The sequence below is a fragment of the Rutidosis leptorrhynchoides genome, chromosome 2 (assembly GCF_046630445.1).
Source record: "Rutidosis leptorrhynchoides isolate AG116_Rl617_1_P2 chromosome 2, CSIRO_AGI_Rlap_v1, whole genome shotgun sequence".
NCBI classification, from domain to species: domain Eukaryota; kingdom Viridiplantae; phylum Streptophyta; class Magnoliopsida; order Asterales; family Asteraceae; genus Rutidosis; species Rutidosis leptorrhynchoides.
Genome location: NC_092334.1, coordinates 141,475,779 through 141,501,470, shown reverse-complemented (window position 1 = coordinate 141,501,470; position 25,692 = coordinate 141,475,779). Strand labels below are relative to the sequence as shown.

Sequence of the window (25,692 nt, the reverse complement as noted above, 5' to 3'; positions counted from 1 at the left end):
AGGAACATAAATTACGAAAATAGGAGGACAAAACTTACTGGTGTTTCTTGGACCATTTAAGACCAAGCTTTGAACCAAACTCATGAACTTCCACGCTATCTTCTGAGATAGTCTGCTTATACTCTTTCTTCCTGCTGTTTCGTGACAATGACTTTGAGTTTAATTTTGACTCACCTTTTTTACCTCTTCTGCCACCATTTACGTTATCTTTTGAATCCCCCACTTCACCATGTGTTTTCTTCTTCTTCCTTGCAAGGTTATTTAAATTCATCATTCTGGATAAAGCCCGACAGTTCCAGTAACAATTGGAGGAATCCAAATAGTAATCTTTCCTCTTATTATGATTCTTTAGCACACATTTAGACATTGATTTCAATTTGGTAAGTATTTCGATTAATGGGATAGCCGAATCAGCAGAATTTGGTTGGGTGTCTGAAACATGACTAGTGGAATATGAAGAGGTATTAACTTAATTTAGATACCTTAACAGAATCAGCAACCACGTCTGTATTTCTATCTTGGGCTAACTCTTCTATATTTTTATTCACAGGCCCATCGTATGAAGAACCCACCATAAAGTTTCCATCCGGCCCACAATCTTCTATAGGTTTATCATTAAGCCCAGAGTCCCCAACCCAATATCAATAGGACCAGTATGACTAACATTCTTTGTTGGACTGGACTTAACATTACAATTCTCGACATTAATTCCCATGCCCCCAGAACCTGTCGCCTTGGAATTAGGCGTAGGGTTATCTTTTCCTTCCATATTCCCAATGTCAGCACAATCATTATCAGATTCAAACAGTTGCTTAATCCCCATGCATGTAGACCCTTGATCTTCCATGACTTTAATGTTTTCCGGCGACCTACCGGCATCTTTGTTACCATGGCCACCGGATTCCCATTCCTGTTCTTCGTCGGAGCTGTAAATCGACTCAGAACTGAAGTTAGTGTCAACCGAAGCACCATCATCATCATCATTGTTCTCAGAATTGGTTGCAGGTGTACCCCCTTCAATTGAAACATCCCCATCTACTTCCAATTCCACTATACATGAAGGATCTTCTTTAATACAAACATACATGCACATTGAACCCTTGATGAGTTTTACCACCCCATTGATTAACTCATCATCCCATGTGTGAATCAAGACTTTCCCAACGATAAGGTTTTGACAATCTTTATCAATATTGCAATTTCTAGTGTGAATGACCCTTCCCCACCACTTTGCAATAGATCTAAAAGTTGAAACATGCCAACAGTTAAATGGAACCCCCATAATATCCACCCAAACTAATAATTCAATCATACCTTTCTTTCCACAAACTACAACTGATCAATCTTCGATCAAAGAATCAACTTTGTCAGATTCATCGATCTAATTCATCAAAGAATCATTAAAAGTTCAATTCTAGCCTAATTTCTAAACTTGATCAAATTTAAGCAAATATATCTGTAGAAGATGACTATAATCTCATCCTATATACCAAACATTGAAGAAGACACTAAATCACCAAATCATCCACTCTTTCTTCATCAGAAAGATAACCTAGGCCTCATTCTGATATTAAAGAAATTGACTGGAGTTAAAAACTACGTACAGTTCATGGAGAAGGTCAATGACAATTGTAGTTAATCTAAAAAATAAGCTACATATGTCACAACAGAATCCATTGAACTAGACATAACTTCAAGGAATCGAGCTCTATGGGATAGCAATAATGACATGAAAATATCATGGATTCTCAACACTATAACAGATCCAGTACGTAACTCATTAAACTTTGTTAACGTCGTTGCTGCTTTATGGAGGGAGTTACAAGAACATTCTTATGGCCATAGAATATATCAGTTATCAAATGACATTGCTCAATTAGAACAAATTGATCATACTGTTGAGGTTTACTACCAAAAACTCAAATGTTTTTGGGATGAATTTGATGCTTTGGAAACACCTTACACTTGCACGTGCTTATGTAACCGTGATAATAGAAGAACAATTGGAGATCGGGACCAAAGGAAATGATTGATGCAATTTCTAATGGGCTTAGATGAGTGTTACTCCAATATATGAGGGCAGATTCAGATAATGCAATGACTTTTGTGATGCCCCGTACAAAATTAACGTGTAAGGGTCATCAACAACATGATCATTACAAGGTCAAACACTATATGCTGTTTTAAAATAAGTTTGCATTCATAACAAAGGGTGACGTCATAAGTTTTACAACCGAAAGTATGCTTCTATGAATAGAAGCAATTAACATAAGTACGAGACCCGTAGGTCATTACAAATTCATTGTTTCAAAAGTAACATAGTTTGTTAATGCAAGGTAAATGTTTCATGCAGAGACATCTCTAACAGAAGCAGCGGGTGTCTACACAGCAATACTACAATAGCGGAAGCAATCAAACCTCTAAGCACCTGAGAAAACATGCTTAAAAACGTCAACACGAATGTTGGTGAGCTATAGTTTAAGTATAACAGTAATGTAAGGTAGGCCACGAGATTTCAGTATTTCAAAACAGTATGAAAAGTATATGTTCAACCGTGGGCACTTGGTAACTAACTTAACGTAATATCACCCCCTAAAAGTACACTTGGAGAGTGTGTAAGTTTATGAAGTATTAAACACCCATTAAATGCTAACGCTACTAGCCTGAGTGGGGATGTCAAACCCTATGGATCCATATCTAAGATTCGCGTTCACCGGTTCAAAGACCAATGACTAAACGTTACTGAGTTAAGGGAAAAGTTTATGCCGTTGTATAACCCACACATATATAAAGTTTAAGTACTCGTGCCTAGTATGTAAAACGTAAAATGCGCATGTATTCTCAGTTCCCAAAATAGTTAAAGTAAAAAGGGATGCTATAACTCACAGTGAAAAGTAGTAAAGTCGGTACGAGATAAGTAAGCAAGTAGTTGGTCCGAAAGGTCCTCAACCTAAGTCAAAAGTTACTAAGTCAGTAAATCGTTCCCAAAGGTTTAAAAGTATGTAAATTAGGTCTTAAGTATCATCATCATCAACAACATACGTAAAAAGTAAAGTAAGTTTTCAATCAAGAATAGAGATCGAAACAAAGGCTGACTTTGTTCAGCTGCTACGACCTCTATACAAATCGAAAAGACGTGTAGTCAGTGGCTATGGATCTGTATGTGAGTCCTCCAACCACTGACCAATTTTCAGAACCAAACTCGTCTTCGTTTGACCGTGGCGACAGTTTAAGTGCGAGTAGGTCAGAAATTTCAGCATAACGTTACAAAGGTGTAGTGACTTTCGGAAGGCTATAAATCCTAAACCGTAAATCGGATTAAGACGAGTCCTAAACAAAAAGTCATCTACTCGAACCGAAAATTCAGGAAATTAACTTTTCTAGTAACCCAGGTGAAATGTCCCATTCATATTGATTATAAACGTTCCATATTAATTGATTTCGTTGCGAGGTTTTGACCTCTATATGAGACGTTTTTCAAAGACTGCATTCATTTTTAAAACAACCATAACCTTTATTTTATCTATAAAGGTTTAAAAAGCATTATGTAGATTATCAAATAATGATAATCTAAAATATACCGTTTACACACGACCATTACATAATGGTTTACAATAAGAATATATTACATCAAAAATAAGTTTCTTGAATGCAGTTTTTACATAATATAATACAAGCATGGACTCCAAATCTTGTCCTTATTTTAGTATGCAACAGCGAAAGCTCTTAATAATCACCTGAGAATAAGCATGCTTAAAACGTCAACAAAAATGTTGGTGAGTTATAGGTTTAACCTATATATTATCAAATCATAATAATAGACCACAAGATTTCATATTTCAATATACATCCCATACATAGAGATAAAAATCATTCATATGGTGAACACCTGGTAACCGACATTAACAAGATGCATATAAGAATATCCCCTATCATTCCGGGAAATCCTTCGGACATGATAAAAACGAATTCGAAGTACTAAAGCATCCGGTATTTTGGATGGGGTTCGTTAGGCCCAATAGATCTATCTTCAGACTCAAAATAAAGAATTGACTGAGAGGTTAAATGAATGGGAGAAAAAGGTTGTGGTTGAAGAGGAAGATGGAGAACCTGATCCTTTTGGTACTTTTGGTGAAGCTGAGGAAGACAGGGCTGTTGAAGTTGCAAAAGGCTACATGGAGGATAACCCGCTGTATGTAACTCCTCTTCAAGTTATAACAGTTTCTAAATTTTTAGCTATGCAAAATCGTCTTAATCACACTACTGTTTACACTGATTTAGAAGAAGGGGAGATCCCTTCGGATGTCACCGAAACTGAGCAGGAATTGATGGAGCGTCTAGAGCGAGAAGCTAAGGAATATGCTGACGCTGCATCAAAAGCTTCAACTGAAGCTTCGACTTCAGGGGCTCGTAATTTTGATGATGATATGAGTGATACTGATGTTTTTGATGAAAGTGATAACAATTTTGATGAAGTCATTATTGAGGATGAGCCAACCGAGCCTTATCCTCGTTATGAAGGTGTTGGTGATGAATATCCAACTTTCGCTGATTATTTTCAGATGAATGATGAGCTTTTGAACAGACAGTGTAAAGAAAAGGAACATAAAGAACAAGAAAGTGTGTTACCAGAAGGTTTCTTGCCAGTGAAGATCAACAAAGAAAAAGTTGAAGTGTTGGAAGAAGAATGGAAGATTATGATGCGGATTAGGAAGTATGTGATGAAGCCTAAGGTGGAGCCGCAATTTTTGAAGTTTATCGAGCACTGTGAGAGTTTACGTGCTATGGGAAAGATAATTTCCTGGGCTTATATTAAAGAATTTGATATATATGTGATCAAGAAAGAACATGGAGTGGATTATATCAAATCTCCATATGAATTCAAAACGTTACCTTATTTTGAGTTTATGCAGGTGGCCAGGCTTAAGATGTTGTATCAGGATTATTGTGGTGTTCCTGATATTTTGGTTCGTAAGATAAGAAGATCATATCAATCACCTAATTTCATAGGTTTTCGTCCTCAGTTTCCGAAGATCTCTTATCGAACGAACAAGAAAACAGGGGTCAGAAGGAAGATAGTAAAATATCAACCTGTGAGGTATATGCAGAAGGTTCCTCTGAGGAAGATGCCGCAGCACTTCAGTCCTCATTTTCGTTGGTGGTATTATGATGAACGCTCGGAGGAAGCGGTAATTATGTTAGACAAAGATGGAGGAGATGAAAATGATAGTATAAGGGTTCTAGATCCAGTTTGGTTGAGAAACTGCTGTGAAGAAGATATGTTTACCCTTTACTACAACAGGATGCTGTATCGCCCAGAGAATCGTGTGCAAGATGAACAATATTGCAGAGTTGTTAAGCTTTGCTATCTGAAGAACTGGGTGACAGATCCTTATACGGATTGATAACCGAATGCTTTATTGTAACGGCTAGGTCTTAGGGGGAGTTTGTTGGTGCATGAATCCCCAGCCGTTATCCGTTTTTATGATTAACACGTTTCGGTTATGTAATAATGTTTACTCGAGACTATTGATTATATTTGTGTTTGTGCGTACTTAATTTATCAAGTGATCAATATGTTTAAACTGCACACAGTCGACCGAGTGTGTATAGACACTCGACCGACTGTGTCAGTCAGTCGACCGAGTGGACACAGACACTCGACCGAGTGTGTCTGTGTTCACTATATATACGGGTTTAGACTTCTTTGATGAGGTTACTCGTCCCATTCACCCTAAGTCGTAGGTTTTCGTCTCCAGAGAACCCTAACACCATATACCACTTAAATATATCGTCTAGGAGTCGATCTAATCTAGGTTTTGCTCTAGGTTTGACCAATTCGATCCCAAAACGACCCATATCTCGGTTTAACCCTTTTCTAGTGTATTCCGCCTCTAGTTTAGAGTCCAAGCGACCTAAGATCCTTAGAACAATCGTCTACAGCCTCTTTGGATGGTACTCCTTTAGCTTCATGGGCTTTGGTTTTTCTCTTTTGTATGTTCGGTTCGGATTTGGTTGTTGTGAGCTCTAGTTCCTAAGTTTCGTGTATAGGTCGAGCTCGGTAATGGTATAACTAGCAAAGTCAACACTGCAGTCAATAGCAAGTTGTAGGTATTTTGGTGTGTATATATATGTAATAGTGATAGCTAGCTTATAAAGTTCAGTTGAAGATAATAAAATTATACTCAATTCATATTACATTTATGGTATCAGAACTAATCACAATGAGATTTAAAGATCCATAACACAAATTTTTACTCCGGTGAACATTCAGGCCATCATTCCAGTCACATCCAATTCCGGCCACTGTTACATTTTTTTTTTTGAAAAGCAAGGTGAAATATTAGTAATAATCAACTAAGTCTCGAGGTTGCATGAGAATGCAACAATTACAATTACAAGAGGGTAATCACCATACATTATTGGATATTACCAATTCGCGACAATAAGAAATAATACAAATCTACTCAAATGACATAACACCCCGGATCCGAGAACCAAGAAGTCCAATTAAGAATACAACCCTTAAGTCTTCGAGAAATTCAATCAAATGATAAGACTTGGATTTCACTAAGACAAGAAGAAGCCATCGAAGAATTGTTGTTGAAAACCTTGTTATTCCTATTCTTCCAAATAATGTAACAAGTCGCCCACACCGTTCCTTGCCAAATAGATTTTCCTAAGCTCGTAAGTTGAAGTTGAGAGCATCCCCCACGAAGTAAGTCACCCAAAATAACGTTTGAAGTATTAACTTTCTACCACTTGAAAACCCGATTCCATAAATCTTGAGCAAAGCTACACGACCAAAGAATGTGATCACCCGTTTCCAACCCGTTATCACATACCGGGCAACGAATATTGTCTAGATCAATTCCCCTTTTGTCAAGCTCTACCCGAACCGGAAGACTATCTTTCATTACCCGCCAAATAAACACCTCAATTTTTTTTTGGAATCAAAGTATTTCTCAAGGTGCCATTTGGAGCGGAGTACTTTTCTAACACAATACCATCTAAAATATAATTAAGTTTCTTAACCGAGAATATCCCTTTGTTGTCAAGCACCCATTTCCACGAATCGCCCTTGTTGGTTTGAAGCTGAAACTCGGACAGCAGCATGCTGAGTTGGTCCAGTTCAGCGCGTGTCCTTCCCGAAGGTACCCTAGCCCATTCCCATTTCAATTCTATGCCATCATTAGAAACCACAAACCTTTCTTTGATTAATGCCTTCTTGTTAATCTCGAGCCTAAACAACCTTGAAAACTTCTCTTTAAGACAACCATCAATGAGCCAATGGTCTTCCCAAAAAGAAGTGCTTGCACCGTCACCACAACTTTGACAAACGACTTTGAAAACTGAATTCCTAGTTGCTTAATATCGTAACCTGCACAAGCAATGTTAGACCAAGGACTCGAGGACGAATTTCGGCCAAGACCTCCATTCACCTCAAGACCCCCACTAGAACCATATATGCTTCGAATAACTTTAGCCCACAACGCATTGGTTTCGGTTTTGAACCTCCACCACCATTTTTCTAAAAGTGCTAAATTTTTGCTTTTGAGAGATTTGATATTTAAACCTCCTTCTTCGTGAGGAAGAAGGATTTTTTCCCATTTAACCCAAGCAAGTTTATTTTTTGAACCCGACCCGCCCCAAAAAAATGAACGTCTCACACTCTCAAGCTTTTTTATTACACAAGGTGGGGCACGAAAAAGCGAGAAGAAATACAACGGGAGACTCGAAAGAACCGACTTAATAAGAGTTAACCGACCACCGAAAGATATCGTTCTAGCTTTCCAATCCGACAATCTTTTAGAGAACTGATCCGTTACGAATAGATGAAATGCTCGACGCTACTCGTAAGGATGTAATGTTTGTTTTTATGGTTTACTCGTATATATAACAAACATTAAACCAATATCGTAACAAGAACAATATTTGGGGAAAAATAAAAGTGTTTATTGATTTCTCTCTTTTAATTACAATGAATAAGGATTACAAGTAATTAAAAAGCCTAAAAACCCCTTTCTCTCATCTACCTATTTATATAATAAAAATAGTAGATGAAGCTAGCCTTCATGTCCCACGTTCATTGCATGAAACTAGGATCATGGTTTATAGGCCAAGTCCACCACTCCAACAGTTATGTTATGTTGAAAACATGATCATGGGCCACGTGGAAAAAGAAAAGAGACACTCCTTTGACTGCTCCCACGTTCATTGTTTTCTCGAAAAATAGTTCTGACCGTAACGGATCATTCCTCATCTTCTCCGACGAAGAAGACTAGCTCCTGCTAGTCTTTAATTTTTGTTAGTGATGAACTCTCTCAAAACACAACACTCATTGTTTTTTTTCTTTCTACAATGATATACTTTGTTGATTTGTTTGAGGCTTCTTGCAACTTTGTGCTGCCATACGACCATCACCCTTTTTTTCATGGACTTTCTTTCTAGAATTACATGTAATTATCGTATGTAATCGAGAGGTTCTTTTAGATCCTCTAAAACTCTCTGTTACATCGAATAGTTTAAGAGGCTATTTTGATTCTCTTTAACACATACAAAAGTAAATGACTAGAGGCTAATTTGAATTTTTCTTCTCTCAAACTTACACCTCATTACAATGAGTTTTGTTTTTAGTTTGAGGCATTTTTCTCCCTAGCTTTTACCTTGTAATAAGCTAGAGGCTAGTTTTTTTATTCTCTCTAACATTACATAAGCATTTTTGTAATATTAGAGGCTATTTCCCCTTTCTCTTTCATTTATAGAAAATAAATGAAGCATCTCTTCATGTTTCATGCTTGCTATCACTCATGAGATCATGGGCTTTTTTTCTTCTTCTTTTTGTTGGCCATTCTTATGAAAATGGCAACAATTCGCGGAAGCTTTTAAGTTATCGCATGCAGAACCGAGTGCTCTGAATACCAATTGATCCGTTACGAAAATAGAACACGACGTATAATCGTAAGGATAGTAATGAATAATTGTTTTTTGGTGGTTGTTTGTAAACAAGGATATAACATATACGGAGTATGTGCTTGTGAGTTATTTATGAATATCAATATGAAATATGAATGGAGTAAAATAATACTAGAGCTAATAGAATAGTAATATGGGGAAAAGATGTTTATTCTCTCTCAAATATTACACTGACATTACAAATGTATAATGAGAGGCCTGCCCCTCTCTTTTCCTTTACATCTATTTATATAAAAGAAAATGCATAGGAAAGCAAAAAACAGTTTCTCCATAATCTTTATGTATCAGATCATGGGCGCATGCAAACGTGGGCTCCAGATGACCACTCTCCTCGTGCTTTTAATTGTTGAGAAAAATTAGGATCCAGCAAACCATATTCATATTCTTTGTTCTTTGTTCATACGTATCATCACAAACAAATTATAGCATCCTTACGATTACGTTGTGTTTGTTCTTAATTGTATCGGATCAAGAACTTGTCAAAAACCGCGGATCACGAACCAATTTTATTCATTCTACCACCTACCGGAAGACCAAGATAGGTAAAACGCAATGTCCCCGGTTGACATGAGAACTGTGAGGCTATTGATTCCACCTCCCGAGATACTATTCCAACACCATAGAGATGACTTTGAAGGTATTTCGTATGCCCGAGAGACATATTAAATTAACGTGGCCACTATGTTATGATCCAAGTCGGGTCATACTCAATAACAAGCTTACCGACACCTTAAACGTATTTAATCTTGGCGATTGGTTCGTTAAATAAATACGCGACACTTGAACTTTAGAAAATCGGTTTTCTAAAATATTATCACTTGAAGCAAATTATTTGGATAATTTATATTTAATTATTTATAGGTTTAAATAATTATGTTGTATTATATTTTATATCTTGGTTTATAAAATATGTAAATAACAAATGCAAGGAATTAAATATAACAAGGTTTATATTCTACAAGTTTTATAAAACTATGGTCTTTTTTTTTAATAAAAATATAACCCACCCATGAGCTGAATTTGGGAAGCCCCATGAGGACACCCATGCTAGCATCTTTGTAGCTTTTAAGGTGACACCATTCCTTAGGTGCATGGGTGATTAAAAGACCAAGACATTCCTTGACTTCTACTAAGAAAATATACAACATTTCAAGTGCAAAATTAGCTCTCAAACCTGTCCAATTTTGCTGCTGCTGTTCGACATTTTGGGCAGAAAAAGGGGTCTTTGAGCTTTTTTTTGGTCATTCAAGTGTCTCTAAATCCTAACTACATTAAGGGTGGTATTGGAGCACTAAAGCTTGTGGGTATTACAACTTGAGGCTTCAAGTTAGAAGCTAATATTCATCATCAACTTCATCCTTCAAATCAGCCCTCAAATTAGTTGAGGAGGTATAAATTCTTATTCCTTCTACTTAGTTTGTAAGCATATACTCAAGACTTGATAATTCATAATGGAATTCAATTGACAAAATGGTTTAACATATACACTTGTTTATAAAAGAAATAATGCTTCCGCTTGCCTTAATACTCATAAATTGGTTTTGTGATTATATAAACATTATGAACTTGTTGTTATGTTGAATTCCATCAATGGTATCTAGAGCCGAAGTCTTGAAATATGCTTCGAGATGGTCATTAAACTCACCATAACTTTGCATTTTATGTACATGCATGAAAATAGAATGCAAAAATTCATGGATTTGGGTGGGTTAAGTGTTTGGCCGATTTTAAGGGGGCTCCAAATATGGTTTTGTTTGCCATTTGGTTCATATTTTGCTCATATGTTGTTGTTCACAATCAATGCCTTGACCTTGTGTTTGAATGAATGCTTATTTGGTTGATTTATTATTCAATTGATATGGTTGTAATATTCATTCATTTGGTTTGTAAAATTAATTATTCATTTGGCATGTAATATTAATTTTGGTTATGTAATTTATTTCATATTTGGTATGTAAAATAGATTAGGTTATATTTTCATTTTTAGAAAAATGTATTAGGATATATTTTTTGTAAAAATGAAGATGAAAGGATGGAGTCAAAGGAAGAACACAAGAAGAATCTACTTGGATGCAAGATTAAGTGGGAGTGGTAAAATCTCCTACTTTGTGTTATGACCCATTACCCGGTGGCATTTTGTTTTCGGCTAAACAAAATGTCTACCAAAAGGCTTGATTGTGAACATTTGTTTTGCATGCGTGGTTGTTTTAATTTCTTGTATGATTGTGGATTGTGTATGTTACTACAACAAGTTATCACACAAGGTAACAACAAGCAAAACTACTATTTAATTGGTTAAATTATTAACAACATGAAATGTACCAAACTACAATTTAATCGGTTAAATTGAAATGGCAAAAGACGCTAATAAATGGTTATTAAGAACAAGAAACGGATTGCACATATAAAATGGTTTATATCAAAGTAATGAAATATCTTTATTACATGACATGTAAATGGATTTTTATAAATACCATACACTAAATGAATGTTGGTGTATGGCATAAAAGTGTTCTCATACTAGAAATTATGAAAACTTAAAATCCCTTAACAAACAAGGCAAACAAGTTAAACGCCATCCTTTTGTGCAAACACTTAAAAATATTAGGGAACTCTTAATAGGATAAAGGTCACCTAACCGTTATGAGCAAACTAATAATTTTGCACACTTGTGGGATAAAGGTCACCTAACCACTTGTATATTAAATTTACACGTTAGCACAAGTAGGGCGACTTGATTTGGGAATCATGAACTTAGGGTCACCGAAGCATGATGAACAAATAGGCATTGATGGGATAATATATGCCATGCAAAAGGATTGCATGATCCCATAACTTAGAAGTTGCAAAAGGATTGCAATTGTCATATAATGACTACCTAGCTAAATCAAATGACGGGATAAAGGTCACCTAACCGAAATTTGGTTTACCGTTGGATTCTAAAATTTAATAAATATCAATTGGATTTAAAGGGTATTGATTGTTAAATTAAAATTGATACTTAAACAACTTTGTTAAATTTTGTAGATGGCCGCCAATAACAACAACAACAACATTCCTAACGCACCTATTAACTTTAACAACCTATCGTTGAGGTCAATCCTTGAAAAGGAAAAACTCAACCATACGAACTTCATGGATTGGTTCCGCAATCTAAGAATTGTCCTCAAACTAGAGGACAGGGCGTATGTGTTGGAGGACCCCATTCCCGATCAACCGGACGAGGATGATACAGAAGCCATGATATATTGGGAGAAATATTGCACCGATTCGTTGCAAGTTTCTTGCCTCATGCTTGGGACTATGATACCCGAACTCTAAAAGGACTTCGAGCATCATAGTGCAGACGACATGATTACATAGTTGAAGGAGATGTTCCTTCAACAAGCTCGTGTCGAGCGCCTTGAAACGGTTCGAGCGCTTCATGCATGCCGGATGGACGACTCCCAATCCGTTTCATCTTATGTCCTTAAGATGAAAAGCCTTATTGATCGAGCAAACCGTCTAAATTGTAACGTGTGTAATGAATTAGCCACGGACCTTATCCTTAACTCATTGTCAAAGAGGTTTGACACATTCGTGTTAAATTATAACATGAATGGATGGGATAAGAGCATCGGCGAATTACATGCCATGCTTAAGATGGCCGAAGCGAGCATGGGTAAAAGGGCTTCACCCGTGTTTACGATCAATGAAGGCCGGTCCAAAAACAATAACACTCCTAAGCCGAAGGTGGCTAAAAGGAAAGGACCCACCTACCAAGGCAAGGGCAAGGGAAAAAGGAAAGTGGTTACCCCAACCAATAATAACAAGAAGCAAAAGGTTGCCGGTAAAGCTAACCCCAAGGAAGATCCGTGTTTTGGTTGCGGTGAAATGGGTCACTAGAAACGCAACTGCCCGGTCTACCTAAAGGAGTTGAAAGAGAAGAGGGATGCAGGGCAAACCTCAGGTAATGTATATATGGTATACATTGAGCTTAGTATTACTTCTTCTAATACATGGGTATTAGACACAGGATGTGGAACTCATATTTGCAATTCATTGCAGGGGTTCAAAAGAAGTGATCAAGATACGGGAACAACAAGTCTCTTCATGGGAAATGGAGCAAGGGTGCAAGTGAAAGCTCAAGGAGACTTTGTTTTGAAGCTACCAATTGGTTTGGAGCTTGTTTTGAAAAATGTTTTGTATGCACCTGATTTATCACGAAACATTATTTCTGTATCCCGTTTGAAACAATATGGTTTTAATCTTAATTTCATTAATGATGATATCCATGTTTCTTTAGATAATGTGTTCTATTTTAAGGCTTCGCCTTCGAATGGTATTTATGAATTGGTTCATGATAACACGTCATACAATAGCTCAATGTTCCATGCAAACACCAAGAAACTCAAAAGGGATTTGAGTGATTCCTACTTATGGCATTGTCGCCTTGGTCACATAAACAAGAATCGAATGCATACACTTCAAAAGAATGGACTTTTGAAATCAAATGAACTGGACTCGTTTGATGTATGTGAATCTTGTTTACAAGGCAAAATGACTAAAGCACCTTTCAAAGGGACCTATGAAAGGGCTAAGGACTTATTGGGATTAATACACTCGGATGTATGTGGACCCTTTAAGCCCATAACTAGGAATGGTGAAAGATACTTCGTTACTTTCATTGATGACTTCAGTCGTTTCGGATATGTCTACTTATTAAGACACAAGGACGAAACTTTTGAGGCATTCAAGGAATATCAAAACGAAGTACAGAATCAACTCAATAAGACAATCAAGGTACTTCGTACCGATAGAGGAGGTGAATACCTAAGCGATGCTTTCCAAGATCATCTTAAAGGTTGTGGAATTATCTCGCAACTTACTCCTCCTGGAACACCCCAACTAAATGGAGTTTCCGAACGGAGGAACCGAACCCTAATGGATATGGTTCGATCTATGATGGCTAGAAGCTCGTTACCTCTATCATTTTGGGGTTATTGTCTATGCTCCGCGGCTCGTATTTTAAATATGGCCCCAACCAAGAAAGTGGAACGAACACCTCATGAGATGTGGTTTGGAAAACCTCCATCTCTATCATACTTAAAGGTATGGGGATGTGAAGCTTATCCTAAGCATTACGTCCCTAATAAGTTGAATGCTCGATCCACGAAGTGTATCTTCATAGGATATCCCAAGGATAATATGGGATATTATTTCTATGATCCTTCCGAGCAGAATGTATTTGTTGCTCGGAAGGCAGAATTCCTTGAAACTAAGTTCTTAATGGAAGGCGAAAGTGAAAGGAAAATAAATCTTGAAGAGATTCAAGATCAAGTAGATGATACACAATTGGTTGACACTAGCACTCAACATGAAAATGTTGAGAATGATCAAATGGATGATCAAAATACACAAGACGTTCGCAGATCTGGTAGGATTAGTAATCCTCCTGAGAGATATGAGTTTCTCATGGATGGTTGCTATGTAGTTGATTTGGATGAACCAGCAAACTACCAAGATGCTTTATCAAGGATTGATAAGGATAAATGGCAGGAAGCCATGAACGTTGAGATGCAATCCATGTATGACAACCAAGTTTGGGAACTTGTTGCACAACCTGCTGGCTCAAGGCTAGTTGATTGTAAATGGCTTTTCAAAATGAAAACCGACATACATGGAAACTTGGATACATATAAAGCTAGACTTGTAGCAAAAGGTTTCACTCAAATTCAAGGGGTTGACTATGATGAAACTTTTTCGCCTGTGGCAATGGTAAAGTCTATTAGGATATTATTTGCCATTGCTGCTCACTATGATTATGAAATATGGCAAATGGATGTCAAGACTGCTTTCCTAAATGGATATCTTGTGGAAGATGTCTATATGGTTCAGCCTGAAGGATTTGTTGATCCGAAATATCCTAAAAAGGTATGCAAGTTAAAGAAGTTAATCTACGGATTGAAGCAAGCATCTAGAATGTGGAATCATCGTTTTAATGAGGTAGTCGAGAAATTTGGCTTCATTAAAAATGGTGATGAAGCTTGTGTATATAAGAAAGCTAGTGGGAGCACTATCATGTTCCTTGTACTATATGTGGATGATATATTGTTATTTGGAAATGATATTTCAGCAATGCAAGGAGTTAAAACTTGGCTAAATAAATGCTTCTCCATTAAGGATCTTGGAGAAGCACAATACGTCTTGGGGATTGGGATCTACAGGAATAGATCCAAGAAACTGATAGGTTTGAATCAAAGTGCATACATTGAAAAGATCTTGAAAAGGTTCAAGATGGAGAATTCTAAGAAAGGTTTAGTACCTATTCAAAGAGGAACGCTCCTTAGTTCATCTCAGTATCCCACCACGAAAGATGAACAGGAGAGAATGAAGAAAGTCCCGTATGCGTCTGCTATTGGGTCAATCATGTATGCAATGATATGCACTAGACCGGATGTGTCATGCGCTCTTAGCCTGACAAGTAGATACCAGAATAACCCAGGAAACAGTCATTGGATTGCTATTAAAAGTATATTGAAATACCTTAGGAGGACTAAGGATATGTTTCTAATATATGGGTCTGGTGAGGAGGAACTCGCTGTAAGAGGTTACGTGGACGCGAGTTTCCAAACTGATCGTGATGATTCTCGATCACAATCCGGTTATGTCTTCACATTAAATGGAGGTGCGGTCTCCTGGAAGAGTTCAAAACAGGATGTCGTTGCATTATCCACTACAGAGTCGGAGTACATTGCTGCCTCATTGGCAGCTCAGGAAGCTGCATGGATGAAGACATTCATCGACGACTTAGGAGTAGTCCCTTCCATTCAGGACCCTCTTGAGATCTTTTGTGACAACGAGGGTGCGATTGCTCAAATCAAGGAACCTCGTGCTCACCAAAAGACCCGTCACATTGAGCGGAGATTCAACTACACAAGGGATGAGGTTGAAAAAGGAAAGATATGTATTCGCAAAGTTCACACAGATCTTAATATAGCGGATCCACTCACGAAACTCTTACATGGTGTAAAACATCAAGGGCATGTTTGTGCATTAGGGCTTCGATACTCTAGTGATTGTTTGTGATCTGTTTTAAGTATTGTAATGGAACGAAATTGTTCAAACTCATTAATATAATTATGGTATTAATTTTGAGTTATGTTCTCATTTTGCATATTTTATCCATGAATAAGTAATTATTCTAAATTCCGTAGTCGATCACATTTGTGGGGACAAGTGTGAGGTTTAGGCTATTATGAACTTGGATTGGTATACATTCAGGTTGAATGTGGAGCAGGGTTGCTACCAAGGTTCATAGATATTTGTGGGATACAAATATTGGAAGACCCACTCTCAAGATTTACTGAATAGAGCCTTTGTGGTTGATCACATGTAATCTTGAGTAAAGGCGAATGTCATTGTATCCTCTGACCTGAGATACATATTGGGTTCGAATATTTACCAGGTATCGTGCCTTGATTCCTTCCTTCGCTATTCTGAAATATGGTAGTTCACAAGGAAGAGCTCAGGCATGATGCAATGTATTTATGTTTAGGACGTATGTAGTCAAGATGGAATTTGTCCCTCTTATTCGTTGAGAGTCAGATGTCTAAGGCCTGATAAAGTTAAATCTAGAAGAGAGTGATCACTCTGTATCTCTTGGATTTAACATGACATCTAGGATGAAAGGAAATGATGAAAGATTCACCTATTCATATTCGAGATGGGAACTCGAAAGGGATGATGTTATTGAATGGCATAAAGTCATAACATATTGGGGGTGATGGACAGTCGTTAGGTGGTATCCATCACTTGCATTAATTTCTTATGTTTCTCGTGCAAGTGGGAGATTGAAGGTATTTCGTATGCCCGAGAGACATATTAAATTAACGTGGCCACTATGTTGTGATCCAAGTCGGGTCATACCCAATAACAAGCTTACCGACACCTTAAATATATTTAATCTTGGCGATTGGTTCGTTAAATAAATACGTGACACTTGAACTTTAGAAAATCGGTTTTCTAAAATATTATCACTTGAAGCAAATTATTTGGATAATTTATATTTAATTATTTATAGGTTTAAATAATTATGTTGTATTATATTTTATAACTTGGTTTATAAAATATGTAAATAACAAATGCAAGGAATTAAATATAACAAGGTTTATATTCTACAAGTTTTATAAAACTATGGTCTTTTTTTTATAAAAATATAACCCACCCATGAGCTGAATTTGGGAAGCCCCATAAGGACACCCATGCTAGCATCTTTGTAGCTTTTAAGGTGACACCATTCCTTAGGTGCATGGGTGATTAAAAGACCAAGACATTCCTTGACTTCTACTAAGAAAATATACAACATTTCAAGTGCAAAATTAGCTCTCAAACCTGTCCAATTTTGCTGCTGCTGTTCGACATTTTGGGCAAAAAAAAGGGGTCTTTGAGCTTTTTTTTGGTCATTCAAGTGTCTCTAAATCCTAACTACATTAAGGGTGGTATTGGAGCACTAAAGCTTGTGGGTATTACAACTTGAGGCTTCAAGTTAGAAGCTAATATTCATCATCAACTTCATCCTTCAAATCCGCCCTCAAATTAGTTGAGGAGGTATAAATTCTTATTCCTTCTACTTAGTTTGTAAGCATATACTCAAGACTTGATAATTCATAATGGAATTCAATTGACAAAATGGTTTAACATATACACTTGTTTATAAAAGAAATAATGCTTCCGCTTGCCTTAATACTCATAAATTGGTTTTGTGATTATATAAACATTATGAACTTGTTGTTATATTGAATTCCATCAGACTTTTATTATAGTTAACTTTTAATCCCGATGCACTTTCAAAGCATTTAAAAAGACACATGAGTTTTCGCAAATCACCAATACTCAATTCTCCGAAAAAAATAGTATCGTCCGCATATTGTAAATGGGATACCAATACCTTATCTCTCCCCACTTCAATACCTTTGAAAAGCCCTTTTTCGATCGCCACTTTTGCAAGGATGTTAAGACCTTCCGCTGCGAGAATGAAAAGAAAAGGAGATAAGGGGTCGCCTTGTCTTACTCCTCTTTCTAGATTAAATTCATTAGTAGGCGACCGGTTAATTAAAACCGAGATTGAAGCCGATTTAAGACACCCGAGAATCCAATTCCTCCATTTGGATCCGAATCCCATACAATGTATAGTCTCCATTAAGTAATCCCAATTAAGGCAATCGAATGCCTTCTCAAAATCCACCTTAAAAAGCATTCCCTGCCTATGCGAATTTTTCAAGTATTCCACTACCTCGTTTGCTACTAAAGCGCCATCAAGAATGAATCTTCCTTTTAAAAACGCACTTTGTTCCAAACCGATAACATGAGGAATTACTTTTCTAAGTCGATTAGATAATAACTTCGAAATAATCTTATAGAAGCTCCCTATGAGACTAATGGGCCTATAATCACTAAAAGTTAAAGGATCCGGCTTTTTTGGGATTAAAGACACAAATGAAGCATTACAACCCTTAGAGAATTCACCCTTCTCCCAAAACCAATGAATAGCCTCAATTACCTCACTTTTTATGGTCTCCCAATATTTTTAAAAAAATCCCATGTTAAAGCCATCTGGCTCCGGGGATTTCGTCTACCACAATCTTTTATGGCCTCCCAAAGTTCCTCTTCCAAAAAAGGATCTTCTAACTTATTTGCTTCATCCGCAGAAATAACCTCATATCTCATATCCGAAAGACTAGCACGTGTTGAATTGACCTTAAAATGTCTAAAAGCTTCCTCTTTTATCAAACACGGATTTTCACACCATTCCCCATTAATGTTAATACCTCGGATGTTTCACTTGTTATACTTTCAACGTATTGTAGCATGAAATTTTTTTTTATTCTCGTCCCCTTCGGTTACCCATTTAATTCGCGCCTTTTGTTTAAGCATATTTGTTTTGATTTTATCTTTTTCCATCCACTTTCTTCTCGACTCAAGCCATTTATGATGCTCAGATTCACTTAAACCACCCAACTCCGCCTTTAACTCCCAATCTGTTGCTGTTTTTTTCAGTAGCTCGATTTCCGTGTCTAATGAACCGAGATGAGTTTTGCTCCATTCCCTTAACGCAGATTTGACCCGTTTTAACTTATTGCGAAAGATGCAATCTTTGCGGTTACCTGAAATATCCTCATTCCAAGCTTGTTCGATAACACTGTTTACCCCATCCATGTATAACCAATCGTCAAAAATTTTAAACGGCTTCGGGCCAAAATTGATGACTTTATCTTGCAAAATAATAGGACAATGATCGGAGCGATCACGATCCATAGCAGTGGCATTTAAATCGACCCAAAGTTGAGAGAAGTTAACCGAAATCAGAAACCTATCGATTTTGCTCATCTTGACACCATCGTTACTAATACGAGTGAAACGTCTACCACCTAATGGAACATCTAATAATTGGTTTCTACCAATGAACTCATTGAATCTTTTCGCTCTACTTCCTATAAATTCACAATTGAATCTCTTCGACTCGTGTCTTACCTCATTAAAGTCGCCACAAAGAACCCACGAAACATCATCCTTGATATCCATGAACAACTTATCTAATAGATCCCACATCCTACGTTTTTTATCGTCATCATGAGGTCCGTAAATATTTATAATAATTGACTCTGCACCTGTACTTTTCTACTTACCCCTAATAGCTATAAAAAATTCCCCAATTAAACTTGCTGTGACTTCGAACACTCTAATATCCCAAATCATAATCTGCCCTCCCGATTTGCCTTCTTTAGGTTTTTGAATGTAATCACAGCCTGCCAACCCCCATAATGAAAATACCCAACTATCTTTAATCAAATTACACTTTGTCTCTTGCAATGCTAGAATCGAAGGTCTCTCTTTGTGACATATACCCTTTACCCACCCAAATTTACTTTCTTTACCCGAACCGGATCCACGAACGTTTAATGACACAATCTTCATAGGAACATAAATTACGAAAATAGGAGGACAAAACTTACTGGTGTTTCTTGGACCATTTAAGACCAAGCTTTGAACCAAACTCATGAACTTCCACGCTATCTTCTGAGATAGTCTGCTTATACTCTTTCTTCCTGCTGTTTCGTGACAATGACTTTGAGTTTAATTTTGACTCACCTTTTTTACCTCTTCTGCCACCATTTACGTTATCTTTTGAATCCCCCACTTCACCATGTGTTTTCTTCTTCTTCCTTGCAAGGTTATTTAAATTCATCATTCTGGATAAAGCCCGACAGTTCCAGTAACAATTGGAGGAATCCAAATAGTAATCTTTCCTCTTATTATGATTCTTTAGCACACATTTAGACATTGATTTCAATTTGGTAAGTATTTCGATTAATGGGATAGCCGAATCAGCAGAATTTGGTTGGGTGTCTGAAACATGACTAGTGGAATATGAAGAGGTATTAACTTAATTTAGATACCTTAACAGAATCAGCAACCACGTCTGTATTTCTATCTTGGGCTAACTCTTCTATATTTTTATTCACAGGCCCATCGTATGAAGAACCCACCATAAAGTTTCCATCCAGCCCACAATCTTCTATAGGTTTATCATTAAGCCCAGAGTCCCCAACCCCAATATCAATAGGACCAGTATGACTAACATTCTTTGTTGGACTGGACTTAACATTACAATTCTCGACATTAATTCCCATGCCCCCAGAACCTGTCGCCTTGGAATTAGGCGTAGGGTTATCTTTTCCTTCCATATTCCCAATGTCAGCACAATCATTATCAGATTCAAACAGTTGCTTAATCCCCATGCATGTAGACCCTTGATCTTCCATGACTTTAATGTTTTCCGGCGACCTACCGGCATCTTTGTTACCATGGCCACCGGATTCCCATTCCTGTTCTTCGTCGGAGCTGTAAATCGACTCAGAACTGAAGTTAGTGTCAACCGAAGCACCATCATCATCATCATTGTTCTCAGAATTGGTTGCAGGTGTACCCCCTTCAATTGAAACATCCCCATCTACTTCCAATTCCACTATACATGAAGGATCTTCTTTAATACAAACATACATGCACATTGAACCCTTGATGAGTTTTACCACCCCATTGATTAACTCATCATCCCATGTGTGAATCAAGACTTTCCCAACGATAAGGTTTTGACAATCTTTATCAATATTGCAATTTCTAGTGTGAATGACCCTTCCCCACCACTTTGCAATAGATCTAAAAGTTGAAACATGCCAACAGTTAAATGGAACCCCCATAATATCCACCCAAACTAATAATTCAATCATACCTTTCTTTCCACAAACTACAACTGATCAATCTTCGATCAAAGAATCAACTTTGTCAGATTCATCGATCTAATTCATCAAAGAATCATTAAAAGTTCAATTCTAGCCTAATTTCTAAACTTGATCAAATTTAAGCAAATATATCTGTAGAAGATGACTATAATCTCATCCTATATACCGAACATTGAAGAAGACACTAAATCACCAAATCATCCACTCTTTCTTCATCAGAAAGATAACCTAGGCCTCATTCTGATATTAAAGAAATTGACTGGAGTTAAAAACTACGTACAGTTCATGGAGAAGGTCAATGACAATTGTAGTTAATCTAAAAAATAAGCTACATATGTCACAGCAGAATCCATTGAACTAGACATAACTTCAAGGAATCGAGCTCTATGGGATAGCAATAATGACATGAAAATATCATGGATTCTCAACACTATAACAGATCCAGTACGTAACTCATTAAACTTTGTTAACGTCGTTGCTGCTTTATGGAGGGAGTTACAAGAACATTCTTATGGCCATAGAATATATCAGTTATCAAATGACATTGCTCAATTAGAACAAATTGATCATACTGTTGAGGTTTACTACCAAAAACTCAAATGTTTTTGGGATGAATTTGATGCTTTGGAAACACCTTACACTTGCACGTGCTTATGTAACCGTGATAATAGAAGAACAATTGGAGATCGGGACCAAAGGAAATGATTGATGCAATTTCTAATGGGCTTAGATGAGTGTTACTCCAATATATGAGGGCAGATTCAGATAATGCAATGACTTTTGTGATGCCCCGTACAAAATTAACGTGTAAGGGTCATCAACAACATGATCATTACAAGGTCAAACACTATATGCTGTTTTAAAATAAGTTTGCATTCATAACAAAGGGTGACGTCATAAGTTTTACAACCGAAAGTATGCTTCTATGAATAGAAGCAATTAACATAAGTACGAGACCCGTAGGTCATTACAAATTCATTGTTTCAAAAGTAACATAGTTTGTTAATGCAAGGTAAATGTTTCATGCAGAGACATCTCTAACAGAAGCAGCGGGTGTCTACACAGCAATACTACAATAGCGGAAGCAATCAAACCTCTAAGCACCTGAGAAAACATGCTTAAAAACGTCAACACGAATGTTGGTGAGCTATAGTTTAAGTATAACAGTAATGTAAGGTAGGCCACTAGATTTCAGTATTTCAAAACAGTATGAAAAGTATATGTTCAACCGTGGGCACTTGGTAACTAACTTAACGTAATATCACCCCCTAAAAGTACACTTGGAGAGTGTGTAAGTTTATGAAGTATTAAACACCCATTAAATGCTAGCGCTACTAGCCCGAGTGGGGATGTCAAACCCTATGGATCCATATCTAAGATTCGCGTTCACCGGTTCAAAGACCAATGACTAAACGTTACCGAGTTAAGGAAAAAGTTTATGCCGTTGTATAACCCACACATATATAAAGTTTAAGTACTTGTGCCTAGTATGTAAAACGTAAAATGCGCATGTATTCTCAGTTCCCAAAATAGTTAAAGTAAAAAGGGATGCTATAACTCACAGTGAAAAGTAGTAAAGTCGGTACGAGATAAGTAAGCAAGTAGTTGGTCCGAAAGGTCCTCAACCTAAGTCAAAAGTTACTAAGTCAGTAAATCGTTCCCAAAGGTTTAAAAGTATGTAAATTAGGTCTTAAGTATCATCATCATCAACAACATACGTAAAAAGTAAAGTAAGTTTTCAATCAAGAATAGAGATCGAAACAAAGGCTGACTTTGTTCAGCTGCTACGACCTCTATACAAATCGAAAAGACGTGTAGTCAGTGGCTATGGATCTGTATGTGAGTCCTCCAACCACTGACCAATTTTCAGAACCAAACTCGTCTTCGTTTGACCGTGGCGACAGTTTAAGTGCGAGTAGGTCAGAAATTTCAGCATAACGTTACAAAGGTGTAGTGACTTTCGGAAGGCTATAAATCCTAAACCGTAAATCGGATTAAGACGAGTCCTAAACAAAAAGTCATCTACTCGAACCGAAAATTCAGAAAATTAACTTTTCTAGTAGCCCAGGTGAAATGTCCCATTCATATTGATTATAAACGTTCCATATTAATTGATTTCGTCGCGAGGTTTTGACCTCTATATGAGACGTTTTTCAAAGACTGCATTCATTTTTAAAACAACCATAACCTTTATTTTATCTATAAAGGTTTAAAAAGCATTATGTAGATTATCAAATAATGATAATCTAAAATATACCGTTTACACACGACCATTACATAATGGTTTACAATAAGAATATATTACATCAAAAATAAGTTTCTTGAATGCAGTTTTTACATAATATAATACAAGCATGGACTCCAAATCTTGTCCTTATTTTAGTATGCAACAGCGAAAGCTCTTAATAATCACCTGAGAATAAGCATGCTTAAAACGTCAACAAAAATGTTGGTGAGTTATAGGTTTAACCTATATATTATCAAATCATAATAATAGACCACAAGATTTCATATTTCAATATACATCCCATACATAGAGATAAAAATCATTCATATGGTGAACACCTGGTAACCGACATTAACAAGATGCATATAAGAATATCCCCTATCATTCCGGGAAATCCTTCGGACATGATAAAAACGAATTCGAAGTACTAAAGCATCCGGTACTTTGGATGGGGTTCGTTAGGCCCAATAGATCTATCTTCAGACTCAAAATCAAGAATTGATTGAGAGGTTAAATGAATGGGAGAAAAAGGTTGTGGTTGAAGAGGAAGATGGAGAACCTGATCCTTTTGGTACTTTTGGTGAAGCTGAGGAAGACAGGGCTGTTGAAGTTGCAAAAGGCTACACGGAGGATAACCCGCTGTATGTAACTCCTCTTCAAGTTATAACAGTTTCTAAATTTTTAGCTATGCAAAATCGTCTTAATCACACTACTGTTTACACTGATTTAGAAGAAGGGGAGATCCCTTCGGATGTCACTGAAACTGAGCAGGAATTGATGGAGCGTCTAGAGCGAGAAGCTAAGGAATATGCTGACGCTGCATCAAAAGCTTCAACTGAAGCTTCGACTTCAGGGGCTCGTAATTTTGATGATGATATGAGTGATACTGATGTTTTTGATGAAAGTGATAACAATTTTGATGAAGTCATTATTGAGGATGAGCCAACCGAGCCTTATCCTCGTTATGAAGGTGTTGGTGATGAATATCCAACTTTTGCTGATTATTTTCAGATGAATGATGAGCTTTTGAACAGACAGTGTAAAGAAAAGGAACATAAAGAACAAGAAAGTGTGTTACCAGAAGGTTTCTTGCCAGTGAAGATCAACAAAGAAAAAGTTGAAGTGTTGGAAGAAGAATGGAAGATTATGATGCGGATTAGGAAGTATGTGATGAAGCCTAAGGTGGAGCCGCAATTTTTGAAGTTTATCGAGCACTGTGAGAGTTTACGTGCTAAGGGAAAGATAATTTCCTGTTCTTATATTAAAGAATTTGATATATATGCGATCAAGAAAGAACATGGAGTGGATTATATCAAATCTCCATATGAATTCAAAACGTTACCTTATTTTGAGTTTATGCAGGTGGCCAGACTTAAGATGTTGTATCAGGATTATTGTGGTGTTCCTGATATTTTGGTTCGTAAGATAAGAAGATCATATCAATCACCTAATTTCATAGGTTTTCGTCCTCAGTTTCCGAAGATCTCTTATCGAACGAACAAGAAAACAGGAGTCAGAAGGAAGATAGTAAAATATCAACCTGTGAGGTATATGCAGAAGGTTCCTCTGAGGAAGATGTTGCAGCACTTCAGTCCTCGTTTTCGTTGGTGGTATTATGATGAACGCTCGGAGTAAGCGGTAATTATGTTAGACAAAGATGGAGGACATGAAAATGATAGTATAAGGGTTCTAGATCCAGTTTGGTTGAGAAACTGATGTGAAGAAGATATGTTTACCCTTTACTACAACAGGATGCTGTATCGCCCAGAGAATCGTGTGCAAGCTGAACAATATTGCAGAGTTGTTAAGCTTTGCTATCTGAAGAACTGGGTGACAGATCCTTATACGGATTGATAACCGAATGCTTTATTGTAACGGCTAGGTCTTAGGGGGAGTTTGTTGGTGCATGAATCCCCAGCCGTTATCCGTTTTTATGATTAACACGTTTCGGTTATGTAATAATGTTTACTCGAGACTATTGATTATATTTGTGCTTGTGCGTACTTAATTTATCAAGTGATCAATATGTTTAAACTGCACACAGTCGACCGAGTGTGTATAGACACTCGACCGACTGTGTCAGTCAGTCGACCGAGTGGACACAGACACTCGACCGAGTGTGTCTGTGTTCACTATATATACGGGTTTAGACTTCTTTGATGAGGTTACTCGTCCCATTCACCCTAAGTCGTAGGTTTTCGTCTCCAG

The 25,692-nt window shown here is 37.0% G+C and overlaps 1 protein-coding gene across 1 annotated transcript; it reads right to left on the bottom strand.

The window, feature by feature from the left end:
* Positions 1 to 6,936: 6,936 nt before the first annotated feature.
* On the bottom strand, positions 6,937 to 19,932 carry LOC139888313 (uncharacterized). The gene is made up of 6 exons (XM_071871329.1): positions 19,644 to 19,932; positions 18,862 to 19,550; positions 17,906 to 18,484; positions 17,183 to 17,368; positions 7,443 to 7,531; positions 6,937 to 7,360 (listed from the first exon to the last, which is right to left on the bottom strand). Exons 1-6 carry the CDS (start codon positions 19,930 to 19,932, stop codon positions 6,937 to 6,939), a joined length of 2,256 nt encoding a protein of 751 aa, XP_071727430.1.
* Positions 19,933 to 25,692: the final 5,760 nt, after the last annotated feature.